General features: G+C 49.1%; 1 protein-coding gene across 8 annotated transcripts in view; it reads left to right on the top strand.

The window, feature by feature from the left end:
- The first annotated feature begins 208 nt into the window (after positions 1-208).
- The window catches only part of Ntrk3 (neurotrophic receptor tyrosine kinase 3), a 387,384-nt gene continuing 363,835 nt past the window's right edge, over positions 209-23,757 (top strand). For 3 of the 8 annotated variants that reach the window (NM_019248.2, NM_001270655.1, NM_001270656.1), the window contains exon 1: positions 780-1,078. In NM_019248.2, the coding sequence (NP_062121.1) occupies positions 831-1,078 (248 nt within the window). In that variant the 5' untranslated portion in view covers positions 780-830. Of the gene's footprint in view, positions 1,079-23,757 lie in introns of all 8 variants that reach the window. The other 5 variants (XM_063287704.1, XM_063287717.1, XM_039109638.2 and 2 more) reach the window with 3 other exon arrangements.

Here is a 23,757-nt window from a genome sequence, read left to right as displayed (position 1 = left end):
GGGTGGCGGTACCGGCGAGAGCCTAGAGCCGGCGAGTGGGTGGGTGGGTGGGGAAGCAGGAGGGAGAGGACGGGCGGGGAGAGAGAGGGGTGTGGGGAGGGGAGGGAGGGGGAGATTCCGCTCTCCTGCCTCTCCCAGCCCGGGCGGGGGGCGGGGGGAGGAGGCCGCGAGGAGGGAAGGGAGGAGGGAGGGGAGGAGGGAGGGAGGGAGCCGAGGAAGACGCTCCGATAACCCGTGCGTTTCGTAAGGCTCGGAGCACTTGTACATTTCTGCAGGCGCGTAGCGAGCCATTCGCGGCTGCTGCTGCAGCTCCGACTGCATCTTCCTTCTTCTCCTTCCTCCAGCTCCGCGCGTGTGTATGTGAGTGTGTGCGAGTGTGTTTTGCAGGTGTGTCCGTTTTAATTCTGCCCAGGAGGTGGTACTTGGTGACTTTAGCACCATTTTTTTCTTTTTTTATTATTATTATTTTTGCCTTCCCACCGTCTGTTGTTGCCACCCTGCAAAGTCTCGGAGTCGGAGAGCGCGCCTCGTTTCCAGAGCTCCTGGACCCCGCAAGCCGGCGAGCGCCGAGCCGGCCACCATGCCCCGCAGACCGCGCCACTAGGCGCTCCCCGCGGCTCCCACCCGGCGGCGGCGGCGGTGGCCGCGATGGTTTCCGACGCTGAAGGATTTTGCATCTGATCGTTCGGCGTTTCAAAGGCAGAGGCCCCCTCCCCCTTCCCCCCTCCCTCGCTGTCTTTGTTTCCTTCCCCCCCTGCTCTCCCCACTCCCCCCACCCCACCCCCCTCTCCTCTCCTCCTCCTCCTCTTTTTTAGAAGCAGCGATCGGAGATGGATGTCTCTCTTTGCCCAGCCAAGTGTAGTTTCTGGCGGATTTTCTTGCTGGGAAGCGTCTGGCTGGACTATGTGGGCTCCGTGCTGGCTTGCCCTGCAAATTGTGTCTGCAGCAAGACTGAGATCAATTGCCGGCGGCCGGACGATGGGAACCTCTTTCCCCTCCTGGAAGGGCAGGATTCAGGGAACAGCAATGGGAACGCCAGCATCAACATCACGGACATCTCAAGGAATATCACTTCCATGTAAGTCAGGCGGCCGCTGCCCAACCCGCCCCCCCAACCCCCGCCCCAGCTCCGCGTCTCTCTCTTGCCCGCCCGCGGCCCGGGAACCGGCCCTGCGCTCCCCAGCTCGCCTCTGTTCGCAGCCCGCCGGGTGCGCATCAGGCTCGCCCTGGCTCGGGAGATGCTGTAGGGCTGCGTGTTCCAGGTGACTCCAGCCATAGCCAGGCGTGATCCGATGATACTGATGGGTACCTCTCCCAGGAGAGGACCCTTCCGGGCGGAGTGCACCCGGGGCCCAGCTCCTGTCCCCGCCCCCAACCCTTTGCCGGCTCGTTTCGAGGGTGCGAATTGGGTTCTTTGCCCCCCACTAAATAGCAACAGTTTGGCCACGCTCAAGTGGAATAAAGTAGAGGCGGCTCGGTTTCCTGACAGGCGGTGGCAGATAGCAGCGGCGGAGGCTATCCTTAGCTGAGGAGGGAAGGTGACAGATAGGGACTTAGGGACTGCTTGAGAACCAATTGAGATTGTTTTTTTTAACTGCTACCTTTTGGAGACAACAAAACATGCCAATAAGTAAACAAGTTGGAAGCTGGCTGCTCCTGAGGAGACTTCGGACGTGTTCAGGCCGTCATGGACGCCTACCTCTTTGCTTTTCCTTCCCCCCCCCCCCCGCCGCCTTCTCCAACCCCATTTTGGGCATTTCCGAGACATCCCCCCCTTTCCCACCCTCATCTGCATCTGGGCGCCTACAGACCCTTTCCTGGCTTGGGCTTCCATAACTGCCCAGGATAATTCTGAGTCAGGCTGATGGAGGAGGAAGAGCGAAGAGGATCTGTGATTTGGGAAGGGGATTTCTTCCACAATTCTGCGGTTCCTTTTTTTTTCCCCTCAAAAATTGAACTCTGCGTGGCGTTTGGCTCGTTTGCCCCGTCTGAGTGGGACCTGCGGTAGTGGCCTGCTCATTTCTTGTTGTTGTGTTTCTTTGGTAGGGATGGGGCCTGTGAAGGAGTGAAAGGAAGGGCTTGGGTGCTAGGAGCCTCCATAGCCTCTCTTTCATTCTTCAGCCAGGTGACCACCACTCCTCCTACCTCTCTGCCCTGAGAAGGGTGTGGATAGCCCTGGGATGTTCAGAGGAAAGCTCATTGGTTTTTTTGCCCCAGTGTTCCCATCCCTTGGGAACTCCAGGACTGGGTAGGATGGTGGTCAGGCTCCGAGGGAGACATTTAGGGTAGCTCTTTGCCTTGGGGACAGACTAGAGCAAGAAGGGACCCAGTGTGCTGTGGGAACTGCCCTCTCAGTTTCCTCCCCATCTTTGCTCCAGCCACTGCCTCAGGACTACAAAGCCTGGAGGAATTGCAGTCAGGCTCTCCCCTAAGCCACCAGCTCTCTTGGTTTAAGGGAGACAGCTTACACTTTGAGGGAGACGGACAGCCCTGGAAGATGTCTCTGACTCCTGGAGACAAGCCTGGCCCATATCTTAGCTCTGCCTCTCACTCCTTACCACATCCATGCTGGCCAAGGCTGACCAGATAGACAGCAAAGGGGCAAGGGGAGGGGAGAAGAGGACAAGGGAAGAGCCTCTACCGACTTGCAGGCCAGCATCTCTCTGGGAGCAAGATCTGGAGGAAAATTGTCTCAGGGAAGCTAGAAGTGCACCATCTGGGGTCCCTGGGTTGAAGGGATGAGTGGAAAGAGCTTAGTGATCTGTGCTCTGGAGCTGGGCTTGGGGATTTTCAGGATGTGCCCAGGATTGGAGAGTTTGGGAGTCAGTGAGCTGTGTCTGCCTTGTTCTTTGCTCCAAGGATGTGTATATTCCCGGGAACCCTCAGGGAGGCAGGGTTGGTCACAATCAGATAGGCTCTTTATGGTCACGAAGAGGTGTCACACCTCTCAAAATGAGGTTTGGGGAAGCAGTTCTATAGGGAAGAGGAGGATTAGTTGTTTCTGGAAACACTGGTGGGAGGAGGAGATACAGTTGGCCTCTCTTGCTCCTTTCGGGCCTTAGAGAATCCCACAAGAGTGTCTGAGGAGATCTGAGCAGGGATATTGGGAGTCCCTCAGTGTGAATTGGACTCTAGCAGGCCATCAGGACTCTCTCCTGAATCCATCTGACACCAAAGAATGGTGGTAGAGAAGGTCAGAGGTCAGGGGTTGGATGACCCTTCCTCACCCCATCTTCCCCCCCCCCCCCCAGTGTCCTGTTATGTCTGTGTCTGGTATTGACTAAACTCAAGGGCTCAGACTCCCAACCCAGAGGCAGAGAGTCTCAGAAAGGGAAGGAGTCCTGTTCATCCAGGGAAGAGCATGCCCTTGTCCCCCTCCCATCTTACCCTTAAAGACATGGAAGAGTAAGGGGACAGGTGGCCTTTCCCGAGCCTACCATCCGACCCTAGCATTGAATACTAGTCTGTCCAACATATATCCCAGGTCCCCAACCCAAGCCCTACTGGAAGAGGTGGGGCTTAGAGACAGAGGAACACAAGGCAGGAGAGGGTCCAACCCTAGAGTGGCCTGGAAATGTATCCTTCAGATTTATGTTTCTAGAAATACAGGGTCAGGAGGGGGCATTGCCTGTCAGCCTGGAGCTCTGGGCAATGACATGTAGCTGAACAGATTCTAGGCATGAAGAGATGGTATCTTCTCTGGCCCCTCTAAAGCATCCTTCCTCTGAGAGTGAACTCTTTGTTGAGTTTTTAGACAGACAAGGTTTTGTTTCCTTGTGGCCCTAATTCTTGTGGTGGTCATGCCCGTCCAGAGCTTTGGGTACAAGAGACCCCACCCCCTTGGCTATCTTGTTATTACAAGGAGGAAATCAGCAGCAAGGTATCAAAGGGCAGAAGGATAGACCTCGTCTCCATCCGGTCATAGTCCAGCTGCTTTTCTGTTCAAAAGGGCAGCCTTGTATTGCTACTGTTGCTCTTAATACACCATAAACTTATCTAGAAGGGTCCATGGGCAGCCACACCCAACTAGGTTCTGACGTCACAAAGGCAGGAGGGTGGTGGCCAAGATGGTGTGTTGTCTAGGCTGCCTCCTTAGGCTGGACCTAAAAGGTTGTGTTGGCTTGGGATGGTGTGTCCTTTGAGTGGTGGAAAGAAGACGGAGGTAGAGCTGTGGCATCGCTGGGTCAGATGTTCTTGAGATCACTTGCCTGGGCCAGTAAAGACCGTCTGGGGCACTGAGCCGCCATTTGTATATCAGGGTTCCAGGCGTTTGGTGGGTTTTTGTTTCCTTTATTTCCCTTTCCCTTGGAGACGCTCTGCAGGCCGAAGCGGGCATCTGGGGGCTCCGCTCTCTAGGCTTCTAGGCGATTTTAAGGAATGAGGTGGATGACCCAGCCTTGACAAAGGCTGGTGAGAATTAGAATCCTAGCGAAAATATGAACCAGGGCCATAGAGGTTCAGAGGCCCAGGATTGGGGTTAAGCCTGAGAGGGTAGGCAGAGGTGAGATAGGCCTTGGAGGTGCGATTTGAAAGGAAGAGACACTAGACCCTGTATAGAGTTATTTCTAGGATGAAAGCTAGGGTGGTAGACTCCTTTGGTGGCAGGATTTTATACTGAGGCCAGGTTGTTGCTGGATTTCAGTATGTCCCATGACCCAGAATCCTCAGCTTCAGTGTGGCTGGAAGGCTAAGCTTCCATAGTAACCTCTGGGGCCAAGGACATCAGCTCTGAGGCTACCTGAGAACTAAGAACATGGTAGTTTGGGCAAATCCAGGAGACCCCTGGCTAAAGCTTTGAGAGTGCTTTCTGGTGGGCACAGGAGGGTTGATCTGAGTCTGGGGGATTCCTTAGGGTCATGCAGGGTGCCAGCTGCCTTTGCCTTGCCTGAATGTGCTAGCTGACCCTTCCCATCTAGAAAGGATGATGGCCACACTCCAGATGGGTATGTGAGTGTCCATGGCCCTTTCTGTGTATGGCCCTTACCAGTGTCGAGACATTTTCTCTGTGACCTGGGGCCCCCATCTCGGGTTTTCCATTGAGTGGCTCTTGCAGGGCTCATGTGCCTTGGGGGGACAGTGGCAGGCTGGGAATAAGAGAGGAACAATTACAGTGAGTTAGAACCTGGCTTTCCCCATCTGCCTGAGATGTCTTGGAGGGCTGCAGCTACTTTGAGCCTGTAAATCTAACTGGGAATCCAGGCCGTGGGTCAGAGTGTCCCTTCCAACTTGGACGTCTGCCCTCTCAGCGCCAGGAAACATCCCCCTGGAGGATTAACCTCTTTTAAGGATCTCTCTGGGAGAATGAGAGTGACCTTGTGATACCGCTAAGAGGTGGGCACCAGGAGAGTCCACACTGGCTGCGATTCACCGTCATTCCCCCATCTTCCTTCAACATGTCTAGAAAAGTCAGGTCAACCAGAACTTACTTGGCAGAGTTTGTGACACAGGATAAATTTTTCAGTAACTGCCTGGACCAAATAGATGGACCTCTAGACCGTTTTTAGGGTCCTTAGCCTTTCCTTAGAGGTTGGGCAACTGACTCTATGACCCACATTCCCAGCCCTGGGCTTAGGCCTAGAGGAGATGTCCTTGCAAAGGTGTCATCCATTTGCTGGAGGGATGCAGTTCCAACTGTGTATGGGAAAATATTAGAACATCTATCGTAAATTATTCTTGCCTCCTATAAGAGGAGATATTTAATATTTAATGTACGGATTAGAGATATCCAAGCATATGATAATTTAATAAATATGAGTGTTTGGGGCTTGTGAGATATATATTTTATTGCTAAATCATGCATAAGCAGAACAACATGGTGCCCTTGTTGCAAGTGGTAGACATTGCATTTGGAGGGGACTGGACAGGAGAGGTGACTTTGGAATTTATTTCTCCAGCTTTCTACTTAGTGCTTTGCTGAAGACATTTGTTAACCAGCATGGATAGGTGGGATATAAGATGGGACATGGCTGAGTGGACCCAGGGGTGGTTATTTTCTCTATCACAGGTTTCAGTGCTGGTCACACATCCCCCCTCCAGAAGCCAGGCCATCACTCAAATGATGCCGTCTGTAGTGGACGCAGCTCCCCAGAGTTGTCCACCAGGCATTTGTATCACAAGTCCCAGTTTGCAGTTGCTCAGCTGGTTTTTGCAAGAGCTATTTGAGTTGTATAAGCAGGGCTGGTTATCCCCATTTTACAGATTCGTCAAAGAAAAACAAGAGCAGAACTGTAGTCTTAGAGGATTGAGTTACCATGAAGTTTCCAACAGATAGGACCAGCGGTGTTGGGGGAACTGGCAGCCATTCTTCAGTGCACCCCTACTGGTGCTCTGGTTTCCATGGCTCCATTGTCCTTGGGCTGACCCTCCCTTCAGTTGGGTACCCTGTTGACCTGTTTCCCAAAAGGGAAATATGGAGAACTTTCTGCCAGAAAGCTCTGTTGACCAAAGAGCAGCATTACAGAACCACTCTGCTCTTAGAGACTTGGAAAGGGTAGCTGGCTGTTGTGTGACTGGCTTGGATGGAGACCCTGTCACCCAGATCTGCTGGTGACCCAGTGTGATAGTTAAGCCAGAGTCAATTGTCACTCTCTGAGCCATGCTCTGGACTCTGCTTTGGAAAACAAAAAGAATTGTTGGTAGCTAGTCATGGGTGCAGGCTTCCTTCGGATGGCCTGCCTCATCAAGAGTGACAATTCAAGTGCTTCCCTCCACTGAGAGTTCTCTGGAGTCTTCCTCCACTTGGGGAGGGATCACCACAGTGTTTGCTTCTCCTGTGTGTAAGGTAAGGCTCCCCAGAAGTTGGAGCTGGGGGCCTGGAAGGCTGTAGGCATGACCTTCCTCATGTTCTCAAGGATTCAGGGCCCTGAGAACAAGGGACTCAGCGGGTTACCCAGAGTATTGGTGGCTTCTTTTCTCAGTGGCACTCCCAGGTGCTTGGTGTGACCTCCTGCACTACCCTGCCCCCTGTTTGGGGGAACTTTGTCAAAGCTAGAGCCTCCTCCATTCCCGTGTCTCCCACTGGGGCAATGTTTCCAAATTCAGGGTCCCCAGAGGCAGCAACTATGTGAAAGCTGGCAGCCCTGGGGCTCCTTGGAGCCTGCAGCCTACGCCAATTAGGAATAAACTCAAGGAGCGCTCTGCTGAGCTATTTACACGGATGGCTGGGGAACGGGGCACTCAGCAGGTCTGGGAGTCCTTTCTCCTGGCTTCAACTTCTGCCTTTGGTGACTCTGCTTGGCTTGTACCACCACAAAGGCTCGTGTGGTTTAGGGTGGTTGAAGATTTAGGATCCTAACTCCAAGCAGACATCATTAGACTTGAAGATTTGGGCAATTTCTGTCTCCCACTGCTCTTTCCGGCCTGGCTTCTCTCTAGTTGTGGACAAATCCCTTTGCTGCCATGGGCCTTGAGTTCCTTATCTGTGAGGCAGAGATAAGTAACATAGGAGAGCACTGTTAAAACAGTGTCCACGCCACAGCCCGGCGAAGAGAAAACCGTCAACATGTGGTCACTACTAATAAGAGTCAGCTCTGCCGTGTGCTCAGTAAACTGATCACAGTACTAAGTACTAGAAAACTGGTTATTGTAAAGACCAGATAAATGACTATAAGTATCATTTATTCAACACTTAACTGTATACCAGACACTGCTCCAACCCTATGAATTAAATATAAACTAGTCCTGTTTACAGATGGGGAAGCTGAGTCTAAGAAGGACCTTGACTTCATACAGTCTGGCATTTTAAAACATTCTGGCATTTAAATATTAAGGTGATTGTCTTTATCCTTCTGGATGATACGGACACATAATGTATACGATCATATGCCTAGATATACATGTAGGTGAATATATTACTATTATAAGTTAATAGTAAAATAAGAGGCTGGACACGGAGTCAAGGAGGCTCTCAAGGCTTTACTTCATACCCTTCTAGCTTGCTTAGTGAGAACACCCTGGCTGGTATCGCAAGGAAGACTGGTAGGATGTTTGTGAGGGTGGTGTTTATGGAGCAACAGAGCCTCAGACAGACCTCTAATGGAGACGGAGGCTATGATCTCTCTCTCTCTCTCCCTCCTCTGTTCCCAAAGTACTGACCTTCCTGGAGGCTGTGCCCCACCTTTTTCCCAGGCACCCTTGGCTTCCCCTACATTGTCCTGGCCTCTGAGGTCTCCGGACTCCACAGTAGCCCATGTGCAAGCAGAGTCTGGCAGGGACTCTGGAAGCTGCTTACTGTGAGGTCGACATCCCCTCTCTGGTTTGAAGCCTGATTATGAGGCCAATGTTCCTGATGTTCATGAACAGAGAGAAACTGGATAGGAGAGGAGAGGGCTAGGTAACTTCTCTTAGAGCTTTAGGATATCAGAACTGTCTTTGGATGCAAGCAGAAGGTGTGTGGGAATCTGAAGAGCTGGTCAGTTCTAGTTGGCAGCTGACATTGGGAGTATGATTCCTGAGTGGGGAGTTCTAGGTGTTATTAGGCCTCCATGTTACTGTCTCTGTGAATCAGTGGTCTTCACTTCCTCCAGTCCTTTCCTCTCCCTAGACTTTCCGTGCTTTTTGCCCATAGATGTATCATCTCTCTCCTCTAGTAATAAGCCATGACCATGAGAGATGACAACCACTGTCCCCATGGAGACAGCTTGAGGGTCCTGCAAAAACATTGCTGGGCAAGCCCTATTGCCATTGCCCCATGATTGTATGAACTTGCTACATCATAGAACCTCGCTGGCCCCAGTTTCTACTCTTGCAGTGGGGTTAGCTAACTCATCCTTTCGCGCAGGGTCTCAGGGTATTAAGTGATTAAGTGATGACTGACCTCCTCCTTCACAGGCCCTGTGAAGCATCTATTGCCATGTTAGCTGTTTCCATTTCTGGATGACTGAGAGGACTTGAATTAGGAAAAAGATCAAGACTTTGAGCCATAAATCAGGAAAAGGAGGTGGAGAATCATTTGGACTAGATCCAATTTTTCAGAGGAAGAACTTGGCAGACAGATGAATTGATATGTCCCAGCCCAGTAAGCTAGGAGCGCAAAGCAGACACGGATGCTGGGCCTTGCTTCTCTAGGTCTCCTCCTACTGCCCTTTTGTGTCTGCACCAGAGGCTTAGGGATTGCAGGGGCAGGAAAGATTCGTGAGATTCCCTGGAGAGAGAGAAGGGAGCGGTGAGCTATGTGAGACTCGAAGTCCTAATGCAGGCTTCCTGAAGCAGTACATTGTGCTGTGCGTGCGTATCTGGGGGCGTCTTTATACACGCACAAGTGCCTCTCCTCAGTGTTCCCTGCACATTACGTCTGAGGTTGCTGTAAACAAACCTTAAAGCCGCTGGCTTATTGCTTGCCGAGATCGTCTGTGTGTAGACTCCTGGTGGCCACCAGAGGGCAGCATGATGCACGCGTCGATTCTTGGTGGTTTCACCCAGAGAGAGCTGGAGCTGGGGTAGTGGCAGGTCGATTGCCAGCCTGGGCTTTTGGAGCCTGCCAGGAGTCAGGGCTAAGCTTCTGGCTGGGAGGGCTGCTCTGTAGAGCCGGCTCTACTCTCGTTCTATTTGTGTGGTCTGGGGATGTGAGGCTCCCAACCTGGGTATTTTGGCTTAGCCGGCTCCCTGGGAGGAAGCTGTAGGGAGCCTATGATGGAGGGAACATCCTCTTCTCCCTCATCTCAGTCTCAGAAGCAGCAGGAGGGAGCATAGTTTTGGCTTAAACACTGGAAACGAACTAAAGGGACATATGTTCCTGTCCAGGAAAATCCCAGGCTTGATAGGACACAGAAAGTTAGTAGTGACACTGGAATCAGGGTCTTGGAAGAAGTGAGCTTTACACATACCGTTTGCTCAGGCTGTTGAATCTGCTGGTCAGAGCGCGAGAATAGCTTTTACCTTCCTGCCCTCCAATTCAAGCTTGACAACTACAGAATGCCAAGTAGGTGCTCAGTAAAAGCGGCAGTCTGGTTCTTTCTAGAGGTGGGGAGCTTGGTGGTTTGTGTTAACCCCTCCAGACCTTGGGGGAATGTGCACCAGTGGGTATGAAAACGTCTTGCTAACAGGTCATCAGGTTAGCGGTTGCCTGCTGTGAGACTCATTGGTCCTCCTCTGTTCTAGGCAGATTTGAGCAGGATGTTCGATTTCTTGTGCTCTCCAGTCCCATGGACTTGTTACCAGCACTTGGAAGCTCGATCATCTGCTCTGTGCTGAGCATGAGGGCCTAGGATAGCTCACAGCTGCCTGGCCCAGGGATACAGGCAAAGCCCTCTTTCTAATGAGCCATCTCTGCCCACCAGTTTCTTTTTGAGTAATTTTTCAAGGCCAAGCCACTGAAAAGCAGGAGCGGGTTGAGCATTTACAGCACTCCGAGTGAGCTGAACCCTTTGCACGAATAACCTTGTACACAGGGCAATGACAACGTGGCGTTTCTGATTATGACCTTGCCACTTCTCTGTGGTAACCTGGACTGGCTATTTTATTTTATTTTTCCTCTTTGGCCCTTTGTTTCCTTATATGAAAACGGTGCTGATAAAGAAGAGCCCATTGTTGCTTGTAAGATTGCAGTGAGGACGTGTAAGGCTCTGAAGGCTGTTTTTCTTCCTCTTCCTGTCAGAGCATCCCAGACTGGCATCTTCACAAGCAAGGGTATTTCCATGCCCTTCGTCTGTTCTTCCCACTTCTGGTATTTCCCACAGATTCCTCTCCTCTTAGGGGGTTCTGTTAGAAGAGTTCCCATGCCCCCAGCATTTCTGCTGTTCTTTTCTCTGAGAGGCAGCTCATTGTGGCTTCAGGAGATTTGGACTTTCCTGCCTCTGTTGTCTTTGGACCCAGCCAAGTTCCTCAATAGCTCTGTGACAGAAATTGGGTCAGTTGGGCCGTGAGGTGCCTTTCCTGGGATGGGTACCCAGAGTCTGACTGGTGTGTGGAGCTTGTAGGAGGTGGGGAACAGTAACGATCCAGAGGCTCTGGGAGATAAGGATTAAAGGATGTTGTGAGAGTAGCCAGCACCTAGAACTAGCTGCGGGAGGCAGTAGGAGAGCCACCATGGTGTATGTTTAGGGGGTGGAGGGGACTAAGTAGCAGAAGCATTTGTCTGTCACCTGGACAGGGAACATATGGTTCTTACCATATGCTGGCCTACCAAGTGTCAGAGTGCTCCAGGCAAAGCCTTCCCCATCTCCAGCACCAGGATTTTGGATGACAGAAACCTTTGACCAGGTTAAGTTTGGAGTACCTAGCCTCTGCCAGTATTGTCCCACATGGCTTCATTGCTATCCTTGCCCCATATCATTTGGCATTCACTAGTGGGTTCCATTTTGGTTACTGTAATCAAATTAGCTTGCTAGCCACAGAGAGGACTCCAGGACTTGCCCTAGCAGGAAGAGTTTAGGTCTTCATTGTGGTAGGGAGCAACTCTGAATTCCTTCAGCCCAACCATACCAATCAAGTATATTCGCTTCAGTTCCATGTTAAGCCACAAGAGGGCACTAGACCACGATTTCTGCTGTAGGTGCTATGAAGCCTATTATGATTGCTCTGTTGAGAGAAGTCTACTGCACCTGGTCTCTTCCCAGACACCAGCAACTCTGAGGTCATGGCCAACCAGCCTGATTTAACCACAGCTCACCACCGAGGTTTCAAGGGAGGTCTATTTGTGCAGTGCAAAAAGGTCATTACATTTGGTGTCAAACCCAGGTTTCCAGTTTCGCCCTTCTTGCATGTTTAAATGGTGACTGAAGTTACTTTGTTTCTCTGTGTACCTCCCCCCCCCCCCCGCCCCAACCTGAAAGGTGAGGTGTTACCAGGAGGTGTGGTTGTGAGAAGATGCCACAGGGATTAAATTGCATGACGTGTGGAAAGTCTGGAACACAGTAGATTCTTAGTGACTAGCCTGTCTTTTTTTCCAGAAGAAGGATAAAGCTAAGTCACAACCTAGAAATCCTGTGGACTTGATGGGGTCATTTTATATGCTTCTTTAACAAATATTCTATGGTTCCTATTCACTGGGGGAGCAGCGCTACCCAGTGGCTGGAATGGAGAACAGCAAGTATTGGGTAGGTATTATTGGAGTAGAAGGGATAGGCTCTCTGGCCAGGAACATCAGATTCAGAGGATCTATCAATGGGATTGGCACTACTTATATTTCTGACTGCTGTGGATGATTTGCTGAGGCTGTTAGCACGCTGGTAGCTGTTAGTGTTGTTTCTTGCCTAGACCTGTAGGAGGAAGTCACAAATGGACTAACTTAATTGTCAACAATCAATCTTGGCATCTAATTTCAGACCTTTCTTGGTGTTTCCTAGGGTGTCTTTCCCTCTCTCTCTCTCCCTTTCTCTCTCTTCACTACCTCTCTGTGGTGGATGCTCATATTTTGGGGATGTTTTAATATGTTGGGTTTGCCTTAGCTAAGAGACTGGAGGTTCTGTGGTCAGTGTATCTATCTGAAAAATGGGAGCTGGCCTTGTTGACTAGAGGGCGCTTCTGGGGTGATTGTATGACCTTTGCTTTGTGTGTTCAGGGTGAGGTGGGGTCAAGTAGCAACTGTGTACTGATAACGGCTAAATTTCGGGCCTTGCTGGTGATGCATACAGCCTGGAGGAGGTAGGGGCTGTCTCTCAGCGGAGGAATGGCCCTGAGGCTAGAACAGGGGTATCTCTGGATTCATTCCCCTCTTAGCCTCCTTATGGACGTACCTGACACTCAGGAGGGAACATTGGCAGGCTCAGGAAGTTATTTAATATCAGCTTTGCTCCAGATTGTGTTTCTGACTCCCTGCCACCTCTTAAGTGGCAGTCATTTTAACAAATGTGGTGAGAAGACACCGAGTGGGAAATAACATGAGGGAAGGGAAGAGGGGCAAGGCTATGGTGGGGGAGGGGCAAGGCTATGGTGGGGCGGGGCAAGGCTATGGTGGGGCGGGGCAAGGCTATGGTGGGGGAGGGGCAAGGTTATGGTGGGGAGGGGCAAGGCTATGGTTGAGAGAGTTATATTTCCTTGGCAGACAACTTGTCTTGAATGCACCCAGGAGGGAGTAGCATGGAGGAGCAAGGGCCCCTCAGTTCTTAGTAGTGAAAGAAGACTGCCAGGAAGTGTCTGGGTTTTAGAATTGAGTGTCTCCCGCTATAGCTCTCCCTCTTTCATGGAAGGTCCTTGTGCTCTATCGGAGCGTCTGGCTCTGTCCTTGGGGTAGATGTGACTGATAGAGATCTTCTTCCCAAGGACAGTTTTCAAAGTACACAGCAGACAAAGAGCTCATGGGGCATAATGTTGACACTTTGGCCCACTGTGGGCACTGGGCTGTGGGTGGACATAGACAGTGTGGTACCCAGGTGTCTGGCACTGGTCTTGTTGTCCAGACTCTCCTAGCAACTGGACTATGGAAGATGTGGATAGATGTGCTGACAGGGCAAGCGCTGCTCTTCCAGCTGTAGGAAACAGGAAGGAAGGAGTCCAGCTTTTCCCATCCTTAGCTTACGGCACCAGTCACAGCCCTGACACAGTGCTAAGCCCTGGGGTCCAATTTGGTGAAAATAACCATTTTCTCCCCTTGAATCTTAAATTTAGACAGATGATCTGTGGCTGGTTAGAAAGGAGGTTTCATATGATGAAAAAAGTTCAAAGGAAAGTGTGTGTGTGTGTGTGTGTGTGTGTGTGTGTGTGTGTGTGTGTAAAACTATGGATTCCCAAGGTAGACAGGGAATAGTGTTCCTAAACGGAGATTTAGACATTCTCCACTTGCCTGCCCCAGGTCCCGTGGATGCTTATTATCAGTGTTGTGAGATCTCAGGTTGGTACCTCTTGGCTATAAAGTTCATCCATTGGCTCTGCTGTTACCACAGAAGCCCCATGGAAGACAGGAAGACAGGAAGTTGAGTTCCATTTCTACTGTGTCACTCTCTGTCTATGTGAAACAAAGATTGGGAGACAAGTGGTTTGATTAGAAGGCAATCCCAGGTATCTAGAAGGAGAGAGGGGACATGAGGACACCAAAGACCTGTGTGCTCTTGGGTAGGCAGATGTTCAGTGTGTTTATTAATTCACTTATATCTGGGTATTTACCAAGCCTGGGGGCCTGTGGTGGGCCAGCTGCTTCTGTGGAAGCCATGGAGAAGCAATGCAAGGGACATGTAGACAGTCTGTATTGTCTCTGTTCTTTTACGATATACCAGTTTGAGCATCAACTCTCTAGGTCCTTTGCCTTTACCTCTGGACACTGCCACTTGGGATCTACTTAAAAGGATGAAAGATAACCAGAGGTGGCTTAGAAAATCCTCCCAGACTCTCAGTGCCAAGTTTTTGAAAAGAAAAAAAAAATCCATCAGAGGGTGTGTGGTGTCAGAAAACCAGATGGGCGGAGGTGAGCCTGGGTGGGAGGTGTATAGGGCAGAAGGAGGAGACGGGCCTCATGGGCTATTGAACAGTGGGACTCCAGCTTCCTCTCTCAGCACCTGGATACACTCTGTGGCCTGAATGAACCTGACAGCCCCCACCCTCCTCTGCTCCTTGGCCTCAGAGGAACAAATCTCCTGTCCTCCACCTAAGGGTAGTTTTGTGGACTTGTTTCCTATCCTGAAATGACTATTCAGTCTTTCTTGGTCCTGGAGCTCCACCCCAGGGTTGTGACTGCCCCCTACCAGCCCAACTCCTGTCCTTTATACAGTCTGAGCTCCTCTGTCCCGGGGATTTCTGGACAGTCTCCTCCACTCCGTTACCCTTTACTGTGAATCCCTTACCTCTCCAGGGGGTCAGGGGACAGATAATGTTGACATAGCTCCTTCTGTTCTGTCCCTGTAGTGAGCTCCTCGGAGACCTATAAACTAGAGCAGGCTCACTTTATGTTTCCAACTTCTCCAGAAGACTTCTCAGGTTGGTGATGCTGCATGTGCCTGTCCCCAGATGTTGGGACAAGAAAATAGAATTTTCATTGCTTTCTATACTTCTGTGGGCTCTGAGCTCTACTCTCCTCTTACTGGAGAAATCTTCTAGGGAAATTTGAATTCATGCACAGTGAGAGTGACTGTTCCAGGAGCAATTCTAAGGCTAAGGGTGCTTTCAGTTCAAGACCTTCCCATGCCCAGCAGAGGCTTCTGAGACAGATGCTATTCCACCTATACATTCTGCCTCTGTTTAGTTTGTGATCACAAGTGCTTTGAATCTCAGACAGCTTTCAGACATGGGAGTATTTGCATATATATAACGATATATCCTGGGGCTGAGACTCAAGTCTGAACATGAAATACATTTATGTTTCATATATGCCTAACACACATAGCCTGAAGGTTATTTATACTATATTTTTAATAATTTTGTTCAGGAACCAAAGTTTCCTCTTGCAGAATTTTTCACAGCTGGTGTCTGGTTAGTGCTCCAAAAGTCGAAGATTGGAACATTTTATAATTCATATTATAGATTCATAGATGAGGTGCATGTTTGTGTGTGTGTGTGTGTGTGTGTGTGTGTGTGTGTACCTCTCTCTCTGTGTGCGTGTGTGTGTGTATCTCTCTCTTTCTCTACCTCTCTCTCTCTCTCTCTCTCTCTCTCTCTGTGTGTGTGTGTGTGTGTGTGTGTGTGTGTGTGTGTGTGTGTGTGTGTGCAGGATTTCTGATTCCAAACACTGCTTCTGGCCTGAGAATTTCTAGTCTGTGGGAAGACAGACCGCAGGGCCATGGCTACACTTGGAGTGTGACTGTTCACTACTGCGGCTCTCAAGCTATACAGTCTAGAGTGAGCTCAAAGGTGGTTTACATTTTGCATAAGACTTTTATGAATAGTTTCTCAGATTGTTAGAAGTCTTAATGCTGCTCCCTTCAAAGAACACCAGCCCACTTCCTAACAGGTTCTGACAGGATTTTATTATGATACCAGGTTTCTTCTGTTTCTTCCTCCCCTTTGTCTTGTACCTGGATCCAGCTTGACCTGGTCCACATCCACACACCTTTCCTCTCAGGGACTCACACAACCTGAACTCCCATAGACATAGGTGTTCTGGGGTGAGGAATGAAGGAATAATTGTATTTTAAATAATGCCCTTCCTCACTGGGGAAGCAGAGGAAACCACTGTGCCGCCGCTGCTTGCGAGGCTTCGTTGACTCCAAAAGACAAAGAATGGAGTCTTTGCAATTGGAGCCTTTCAGGTTAGAGCACGTCTCTCTGGTGTTGGCCCTCCATGATCACAGGAATCCTGAAGCCCTTGGCCAATCCAATTGACCATTCCTTCTACACTCCCAAGCATTTCCTGTCCAGACTCTTGAGGTTTGGAAGCTTCTCCTGACTAACCAGATCTTGTCTCCCTTCTGCTTACCTGGGCCATTCTCATCACTCCAGCATCACCTTCAAGAATCTTTTTGTTCTCTAGACCCTGGTTTTGGATTATTCCCTCTCTCCAGTCCCAGGAGCACACAGGAAAAGCAGCTGCTATCTGTTGACTGCTTTCTGTGCACCTGGCACAGTAGATAGAGTAGCTCACTTAATCAACACCATAAACACATGTGGGAGGATTGTTCTCATTTTACAGATGAGGAAGTAGGGGCCAAGAGAGATAATACACACTGTTGTGAGGCTACAGGTGTAGATGGCTGAGAAGATTCAGACCCAGGCTCAGTGCACAAGCTGGAGCTCCCACATGTGTCATAGCAGCACATGCAAAGGCAAAGTGGCGGGAAATACGCTGAGGCATCACCAGGAGACATTTGAATCCCGAAGGGAGTCATGTCACAGTCAAATGATGGACTCCTGTCGGAAAGAGTAAACTTGGTCACCCACAGAGTAACAGCAATGTTTCCAAGACAATGCTGATTAAAAACCACTATATGCTATGAATGTGTGCTGGTCATGTCAACTTAACACAAGCCAGAGTCACTGGAGAGGAGGGAGCCTCACTTGAGAAAATGCCTCAGTAAGATGGGGCTATAGGCAAGCCTATAGGGTGTCTTCTTAGTGATTGATGTGGGACTGTCCAGCCCATTGTGGATGGGGTCACACCTAGGAAGGTTGTCCTGGGTTCTATAAGGAAGCAGACTGAACAAACCATGGGAAGAAGCCAGTAAGCAGCATCCATCCCTCTATGGCCTCTACATCAGCTCCTGCCTCCAGGTTCTTGCCCTACTTGAGCTCCTGTCCTGACTTCCTCCAATGATGAGTAGTGATGTGGAAGTATAAGCCAAACAAACACTTTCCTCCTTAACTTGCATTTGGTTTTGGTGTTTCACCATAGCAAGAGTAACCCTAACCGAGACAATGTGTAAAAGATTACCATAACTAACAGCGACAGTAAATGATCACGGTTAAGTGGCAAAACAATGCAAATGCTAACTCGGCATAAACCACTTTCACAACTTGGTTTCAGGGAAGAAGAGGAAAACAGGGTATATATAGAGTCTTAAAATTATTTATAATATTCTTATTTAATTTTGTAGTGCTAGGAACAAAACCTAGTGTTTGAGCATGCTAGGAAAGCACTCTACCACGGTAGCTATGTCCTGAAACCTGCTTTTCACTTTTAAATTTGAAATCATATCTCATTAAGTTGTCTAGACTGGCCTGTAAACTCTCATTTTATCCTAGGCTGGCTTTGAACTTGAAATCTTCTTCCTTAGCCTCCTGAGTAACTGCAAACACTTTTACTCTTAAAGGCCATGGCTTTTCATTCTGTTTATCTTATTTTATCTTAGTACCAAGAAAATGACAGTGTCTGAGGTGATTGGTAGGTAATACTTTCAATGTATACTCCTTTACTTTTCCTACCCATTGAAAGAGAACCCTAGAACCAGGAAGCAACAAAAACATTACCCTAAGTCTGAAATTTAAGACAAAAGTAACAGCGAAATCAGCTAAAGCAGATATCACATAACCTAAGTATGTTAAAACGACAGAAATGTGTTTTCTCATGGTATTGGAGGCTGGATATCCAAGGTCAAGGTGGCCCTATCCAAGTAGGGCCATTTCTTCCCAAGTCTCTGTCTTTGGTTTGCAGAGAGCTACCTTCCTGCTGTGTCTTCTATTGATAGTCGTCTGTGGCTGAAAAGGAGGGAGCAGGCAGGTCATATGAAAAGCCTGGTGAACGTGGGCTTTTCATAGAGTCGATGGTGTACTTACAAGCTTTAGTGAGACACACCTGTCATCCAGCTCTTGGGAGGTGGAAGCTGGATGATCAAGTGTTTAAGGCTTTGGCTTCATAAAAGGTTTAGGGCCAGCCTAAGCTACAGTTTTGCTGTGTATCCCAATAATCATCTTACCTCAGCCTCCCCTATGTGGCTTCATCCTACTCCCCTGATATATTTCAGAGAAACGGTGAATGTTAGTAAATGCGCCTAAATACTTGAACATGGGTATCACCCAACTGGAACGCGGTAGTGTTCTAACTCCCGGCACCATTAATTTCCAGTGAAATTCCTACATCTTCAGAGTCTATTCTCTGAGTCTTCCCTAATGCTTGTGCACTGCGAACCCCACATCCACCCAGGCACAGGACATTAATAACCTCCAGAACGTTCCCTCATGCCCCTTCCTAGTTTGTCTCTGCCACCAGCTCCTCAGAGTTGACCGCTGTTTTGTTTGTCAACAATTTTTCAGTCCTTATGTCTGATCCGCAGCTTCATACAAGTGGGATCATGTAATTCCTTCACTTAGCAAGAATGATGCGCTGTTGGGATTCGCCCACGTGCTGCAGATAACAGTATCGGATTCCTTTTTCTGGCTGTGTAGTATTACACTGTGTGGCCAACCTGGATTTATCTGTTCTGTTTTTGGAACCCGTGGGCTGCATTTAGTTTTGGACTCATGGCTAGATCCACTATGAATATTCTTGTGAGAGCCTTTTGGTGGACATAGGTTTTGTTTCTCTCAGGTCCTGGGATGTATGGTGAATATGTTCAGCTTTCTACCTGGCCTGGCCTCTTTCCCTGCGAGTCCTACTAAGTGGCAGGGGGACAGCTTGTGGTTGACCTGGGTTAGGAGAGGCTTGTTCCAGTAACTCCTACTGAGTCTTTGGGCCCATTGAGCCTCTGACTTGCGGATAAGCAGACAAAGGCAGCTCTCTGTTCAAGATCACCCATCGGCAACGTGACAGAGCTGGGATCTATTCTGACAAAATTCTGAAAGCATCTGGGCATATCTCTCAGAACTCTTAGCCTAAGGTTACACTGGTGTTCTTGAAGCCCATTTGGACACTGACGCTGGGAAGCCAGGGCCAGACTGGCACGGGGTGCTCTTTGAGACTGTTCTCTCTCAAGGGAGGTATGTTTCGGCCTAGAACTGTACACCCCCATCGAAGTCAAAGCTGGATCCCTTGTGCATCCCAAAGGGAAGCCATACAAGTCCCCTGAGCTATTGTCTTCTTCCAATGATTTGGTTGGGAGGCCTGTGGGAAAGGGCTGGTTGTTAATCCTAGTGAAACAGGACGACTCAGAGGGTTTTCCCTGTTGAAGAGGAGGTAATTCTGCTTTATCCTAGGAGATGAGTGTGGGCTGGGCAGAGAAGGGCAAGCATGCAGGGGTTGCTTAGAAACGTCCTTCATCCCGGGGGAAGGTACATGGAAAACATTTCTAGGTGAAGAGAGAGAGCTAAACTGTATCATACAGGATGAGCAGACATTAGCCACCCAGAGAGGTCAGATGAGACGGATACTATTTTAGGTAGAAGGAACAACTGGAATAATAACTGGAAGAGAATCCTGGGGGCGGGCTTAATCATGGCTGGAGAAAAAGGGGGCAGACACATCAAGTTCAGCCTGGTGAAAAATGGCCTTCTCATAGAGAAGTGAGTGCCAGGTTTGGTGGAACATGCTGTAACCCAACAGTTGGAAAGTGGAGAAAGAAGGATCAAGAGTTTAAAGCTAGCCTTGGCTACATAAAGGGTTTGGTGCCAGCCCAAACTAGGTGAAAATTATTTTTTAATTATTATTTTTTAATTTTCTCTTATTGAATATTTTCTTTTTTAATTTTAAAAAAATTATTTATTTTTACACTCTAGATTTTATCTCCCCCCTAGTCCATTTCCCCCACCCCTTGATAGTTCCATACCGCATACCTCCTCCCCACCTTCTCCACCTTCTGTGTCTCCACAAGGATGTCCCCATCCCACCCATCCCACCAGACCTCCAAACTTCCTGGGGCCTCCAGTCTCTTGAGGGTTAGGTACATCTTCTCTCACCAAACCCAGACCTGGGAGTCCTCTGTTGTATATGTATTGGGGGCCTCACCTCAGCTGGTGTATGCTGCCTGGTTGGTGACTCAGTGTCTAAGAGATCTCTGGATCTAAGGGATCCAGATTAATTGAGACTGCTGGTCCTCCTACAGGGTTGCCCTTCTCCTCAGCTTCCTCCAGCTTTCCCCTAATTTAACCAGAGGAGTCAGCAGCTTCTGTTCATTGGTTGGGTGCACATATCTGCATCTGACTCCTTCAGCTGCTTGTTGGGTCTTTTGGAGGGCAGTCATGATAGGTCCCTTTTTGTGAATGCCCCAAAGCCTCAGTAATGGTGTCAGGTCATGGGGCCTACCCTTGAGCTGAATCCCACTTTGAGCCTGTTTCTAAACCTTTTTCCCCTCAGGCTCTTCTCCATTTCCATCCCTGCATTTCTTTCAGACAGGAAGAATTATGGGTCAGAGCTTTGACTGTGAGATAGCAACCCTATCTCTCACTTGATGCCCTGTCTTTCTGCTGGAGGTGGGTACAGACAGTTCCCTCTCCCCACTGTAGGGGATTTCATCTAGCCCCTCCCCCCCTTTGAGTCCTGAGAGTCTCTCACTTCCCAGATCTCTGGTACATTCTAGAGACTCCTCCCAACCTTGTCTGTTTCTATTCTTTCTGCTGGCCCTCAGGGCTTCAGACTTTTCCTACCACCCAATACCAGATCATGTTCCCCTCTCCCCCAACCCCCATCAGCTATCCCTTCCCTGTCCCTCCCTTACCCCCTTGTGGTTGCTTTCTTCTCCCTCCTAAGTGGGACTGAGGCTTCCTCACTTGGGCCCTTTTACATTTCTAATGTTAGTCCCTTTCCTGGTTTCTCCACAGGATACGTCCTATCCCATCCTCCTATCCCCTGCCTCCAGGAGGGTGCTCCCCCACACCCACCCAACCCCTCCTGCCTTCCCTCACTGGCATTCCCCTACACTGGGGCACTGAGCCAGAACCAAGGGCCTCTCCTCCTATTGATGCCTGACAAGGCCATCCTCTGCTACATATGCAGCTGGAGCCATGGATCCCTCCATGTGTACTCTTTGGTTGGTGGTTTAGTCCCTAGGAGCTCTGGGGGGTCTGGTTGGTTGATATTGTTGTTCTTCCTATGGGGCTGCAAACCCTTTCAGCTCCTTCAGTCCTTTCTCTACCTCCTCCACCCCATTCTCAGTTCAGTGGTTGGCTGCAAGGATCTGCCTCTGTATTTGTCAGGCTCTGGCAGAACCTCTCAGAAGACAACTATATCAGGCTCTTGTCAGCATGCACTTCTTGGCATCTGCGATGAATAATGATTGTGACATTTGAAGGATGGGGTAGGGTCTTGTCTGTATATCTCTATCCCTCTAGTAGTTAGGACATGTTTGGGTAAGTAAGAGCTAGGATAAACCAGGACTGAACAGAGCACCTTTGGAATATCAGGGAGTTTGAGAGACATCCTGGAATGTCCAGGGGAGAGGGTGTGCTAAGGGATGTCTATTTTCTCTTGGTTGGAAGGCCAGACTTTTTGGGATAGTACAGTGATTCCTACCAGGTTTTCTAACACATGACAGTAGTTTAGAAGACTTAGTCCCATCTGAAAGGCACCTAGGGGCATGGTGACAGAATTCCAGCTCAGAAACACTTGCTAAAATATATTTGTTTATTCAGAGATTTAATTAACATGTTTAAATATTAAAGAGTAAACAAAATGTGTCTAGTGGGACTCAACATTTACCAACAGGAGCTCTGGCTTATTTAATTATTTGTGTTTTCCCTGCCCTAAGATTCAGGTTTCTGGCTTTGTTCTAGGCAGACAGTGGGGGGGGGGTGTAGGTTCCTCCTAGGACAGGACAGAGAAGTGAGCCTAGGTAGAACGAAACTGTCAGGGGTTCGAGGAGGGGGGGGTGGTTGGCAAGGAAGCAAGCAGGGAGGAAGGGGAGGAGGAAGGAAAGCAAGAGTTTTTTTTTTTTTTTTTTTTTTTAAAGAAGTGGAGTTGTCTAAGCCAAAGAAACCAACATTGGGTATTCATTTGGTGTAAAGAAGAGGGTGTGGGTCTTCCTGCTCTCGTGGATCATTGGCTGGTAAGGTCCCCAAGGGTAGTGGCAACAGAGACAAAGAGCAGGGAGCAGTTTGTTCAGAAGCCCCGTGAGTGTGTCCAGTGAATAACCACAGCAGAACCAGCTATCAAGAGGCAGACCAACTTTACTTAGGCTGATTCAAGGCTAATAAAGTTTTGGGGGACTGAGAGTAGGAACATCCAGGATGAATAAAGGTCATCATTGATTGAGGAAATAGGGTACCTCAAATGCCCAGTTAGCATGGGGAGACATTTCAGGAATGGTTGAAGAGGTTCTTATCAGGAGAGAGGAAATTGATCCTGTAATCTAATTGAGGCTATGTGTCATTCCTTAGGTAGAGGTGTGTGGGGCAGCTTAGAATTCCCCAGACAAGGTCAGAGAAGAAGCCCTGCTGGTGGAGTTCAGCCATGATGGACATAGACCTTAATTAGCAGAGTTTTCCTATAGAGTGAGTGAGATTTGGGGTCTTGAGAGAACATCCAAAGTGCAGATTGAGATGACTGGAGTCAGTGGGGCATTTGTGGTTGCATCTCTATAGCAGGAGGACTGGAGGGTCTTGAGATAGTCTGATGAGATACCAACTTGAGTTTCTTTGTGCTGATTTTATGAAGTCAGCTTCTCCCCATGATTTCGAAAGAGCCTGCAGACTGGATAATGGCTTGCTGGACACTGGCTAGCTGGTCAGTGCATGGAGAACAATTAGCATTGCATCATTCTGTTGCAGACACAGAGAGGGAAGGTCCCCAGCCGGAACTGCAGGTAGAACTCTGAAATGGAGGTGCTTTGTGACAGATCTGCATTATAATATCAGCGCAAATGAAGTCCTAGCTGCTGAGAGATTACACCCGGGGTTATTTATTGGCAATGTGCTCTATGGTTTTAATTTTTTCTTTTTGCTTATTCAGGCTTTAGCTCCAGAGGAAAATAGCCTGGGGTGGCTCCGAAATAGATTCTCTCTGCCCCATTAACTTATTCAGTGAGTTTAATGGTCCTTTCTCCCCTCAGCCTTGAAGCCATCATTAAGAGGCAGAGATTTATAAAGCAAAGACTGAGCTTTAGTCAAACTTTGATTCTGGGCTGGGGGAGGACAAGGGGTCCAGGCACCTGGACACCATTTCTCCTGATGTTATGGGTGTGGACTATGACTTAGTGAGGGTTAATCACCTGAACTTTTCCTGACTCTCAAAAGGGCAGGGTTGCCATGGATTACTCTGAAATGGTTCTGCAGGGCATGGTTGAGTGTCTTCTTGTCCTTAGCAGGATTCTGGTCCATTTTATGGGACATTCTGTAACTTTTATCATAGCTCCAGGTCACCATCTGCCGATGGTCAGTTTACAGAAAATAGCCTTCTCAGAAGTCAGCCTTCAGAGCAGATAGTCCCTTTCAAATTAAGTGACTTAAGGACAGCTGCCCAACTTACCAGTAAGAAAATGGCCAACCAACCAACAAGCCAACCAACCAACCAACTAACTAAACAAACAAACAAGTCAACCAACTAACCAACCAACCAGCCAACCAACCAGCCAACCAGCAAAAAGCAAACAA

The sequence above is a fragment of the Rattus norvegicus genome, chromosome 1, assembly GCF_036323735.1.
Source record: "Rattus norvegicus strain BN/NHsdMcwi chromosome 1, GRCr8, whole genome shotgun sequence".
Classification (NCBI taxonomy): Eukaryota; Metazoa; Chordata; class Mammalia; order Rodentia; family Muridae; genus Rattus; species Rattus norvegicus.
The sequence above is the reverse complement of the archived record's forward strand: the minus strand, read 5'-3'. Positions and strand labels throughout refer to the sequence as shown.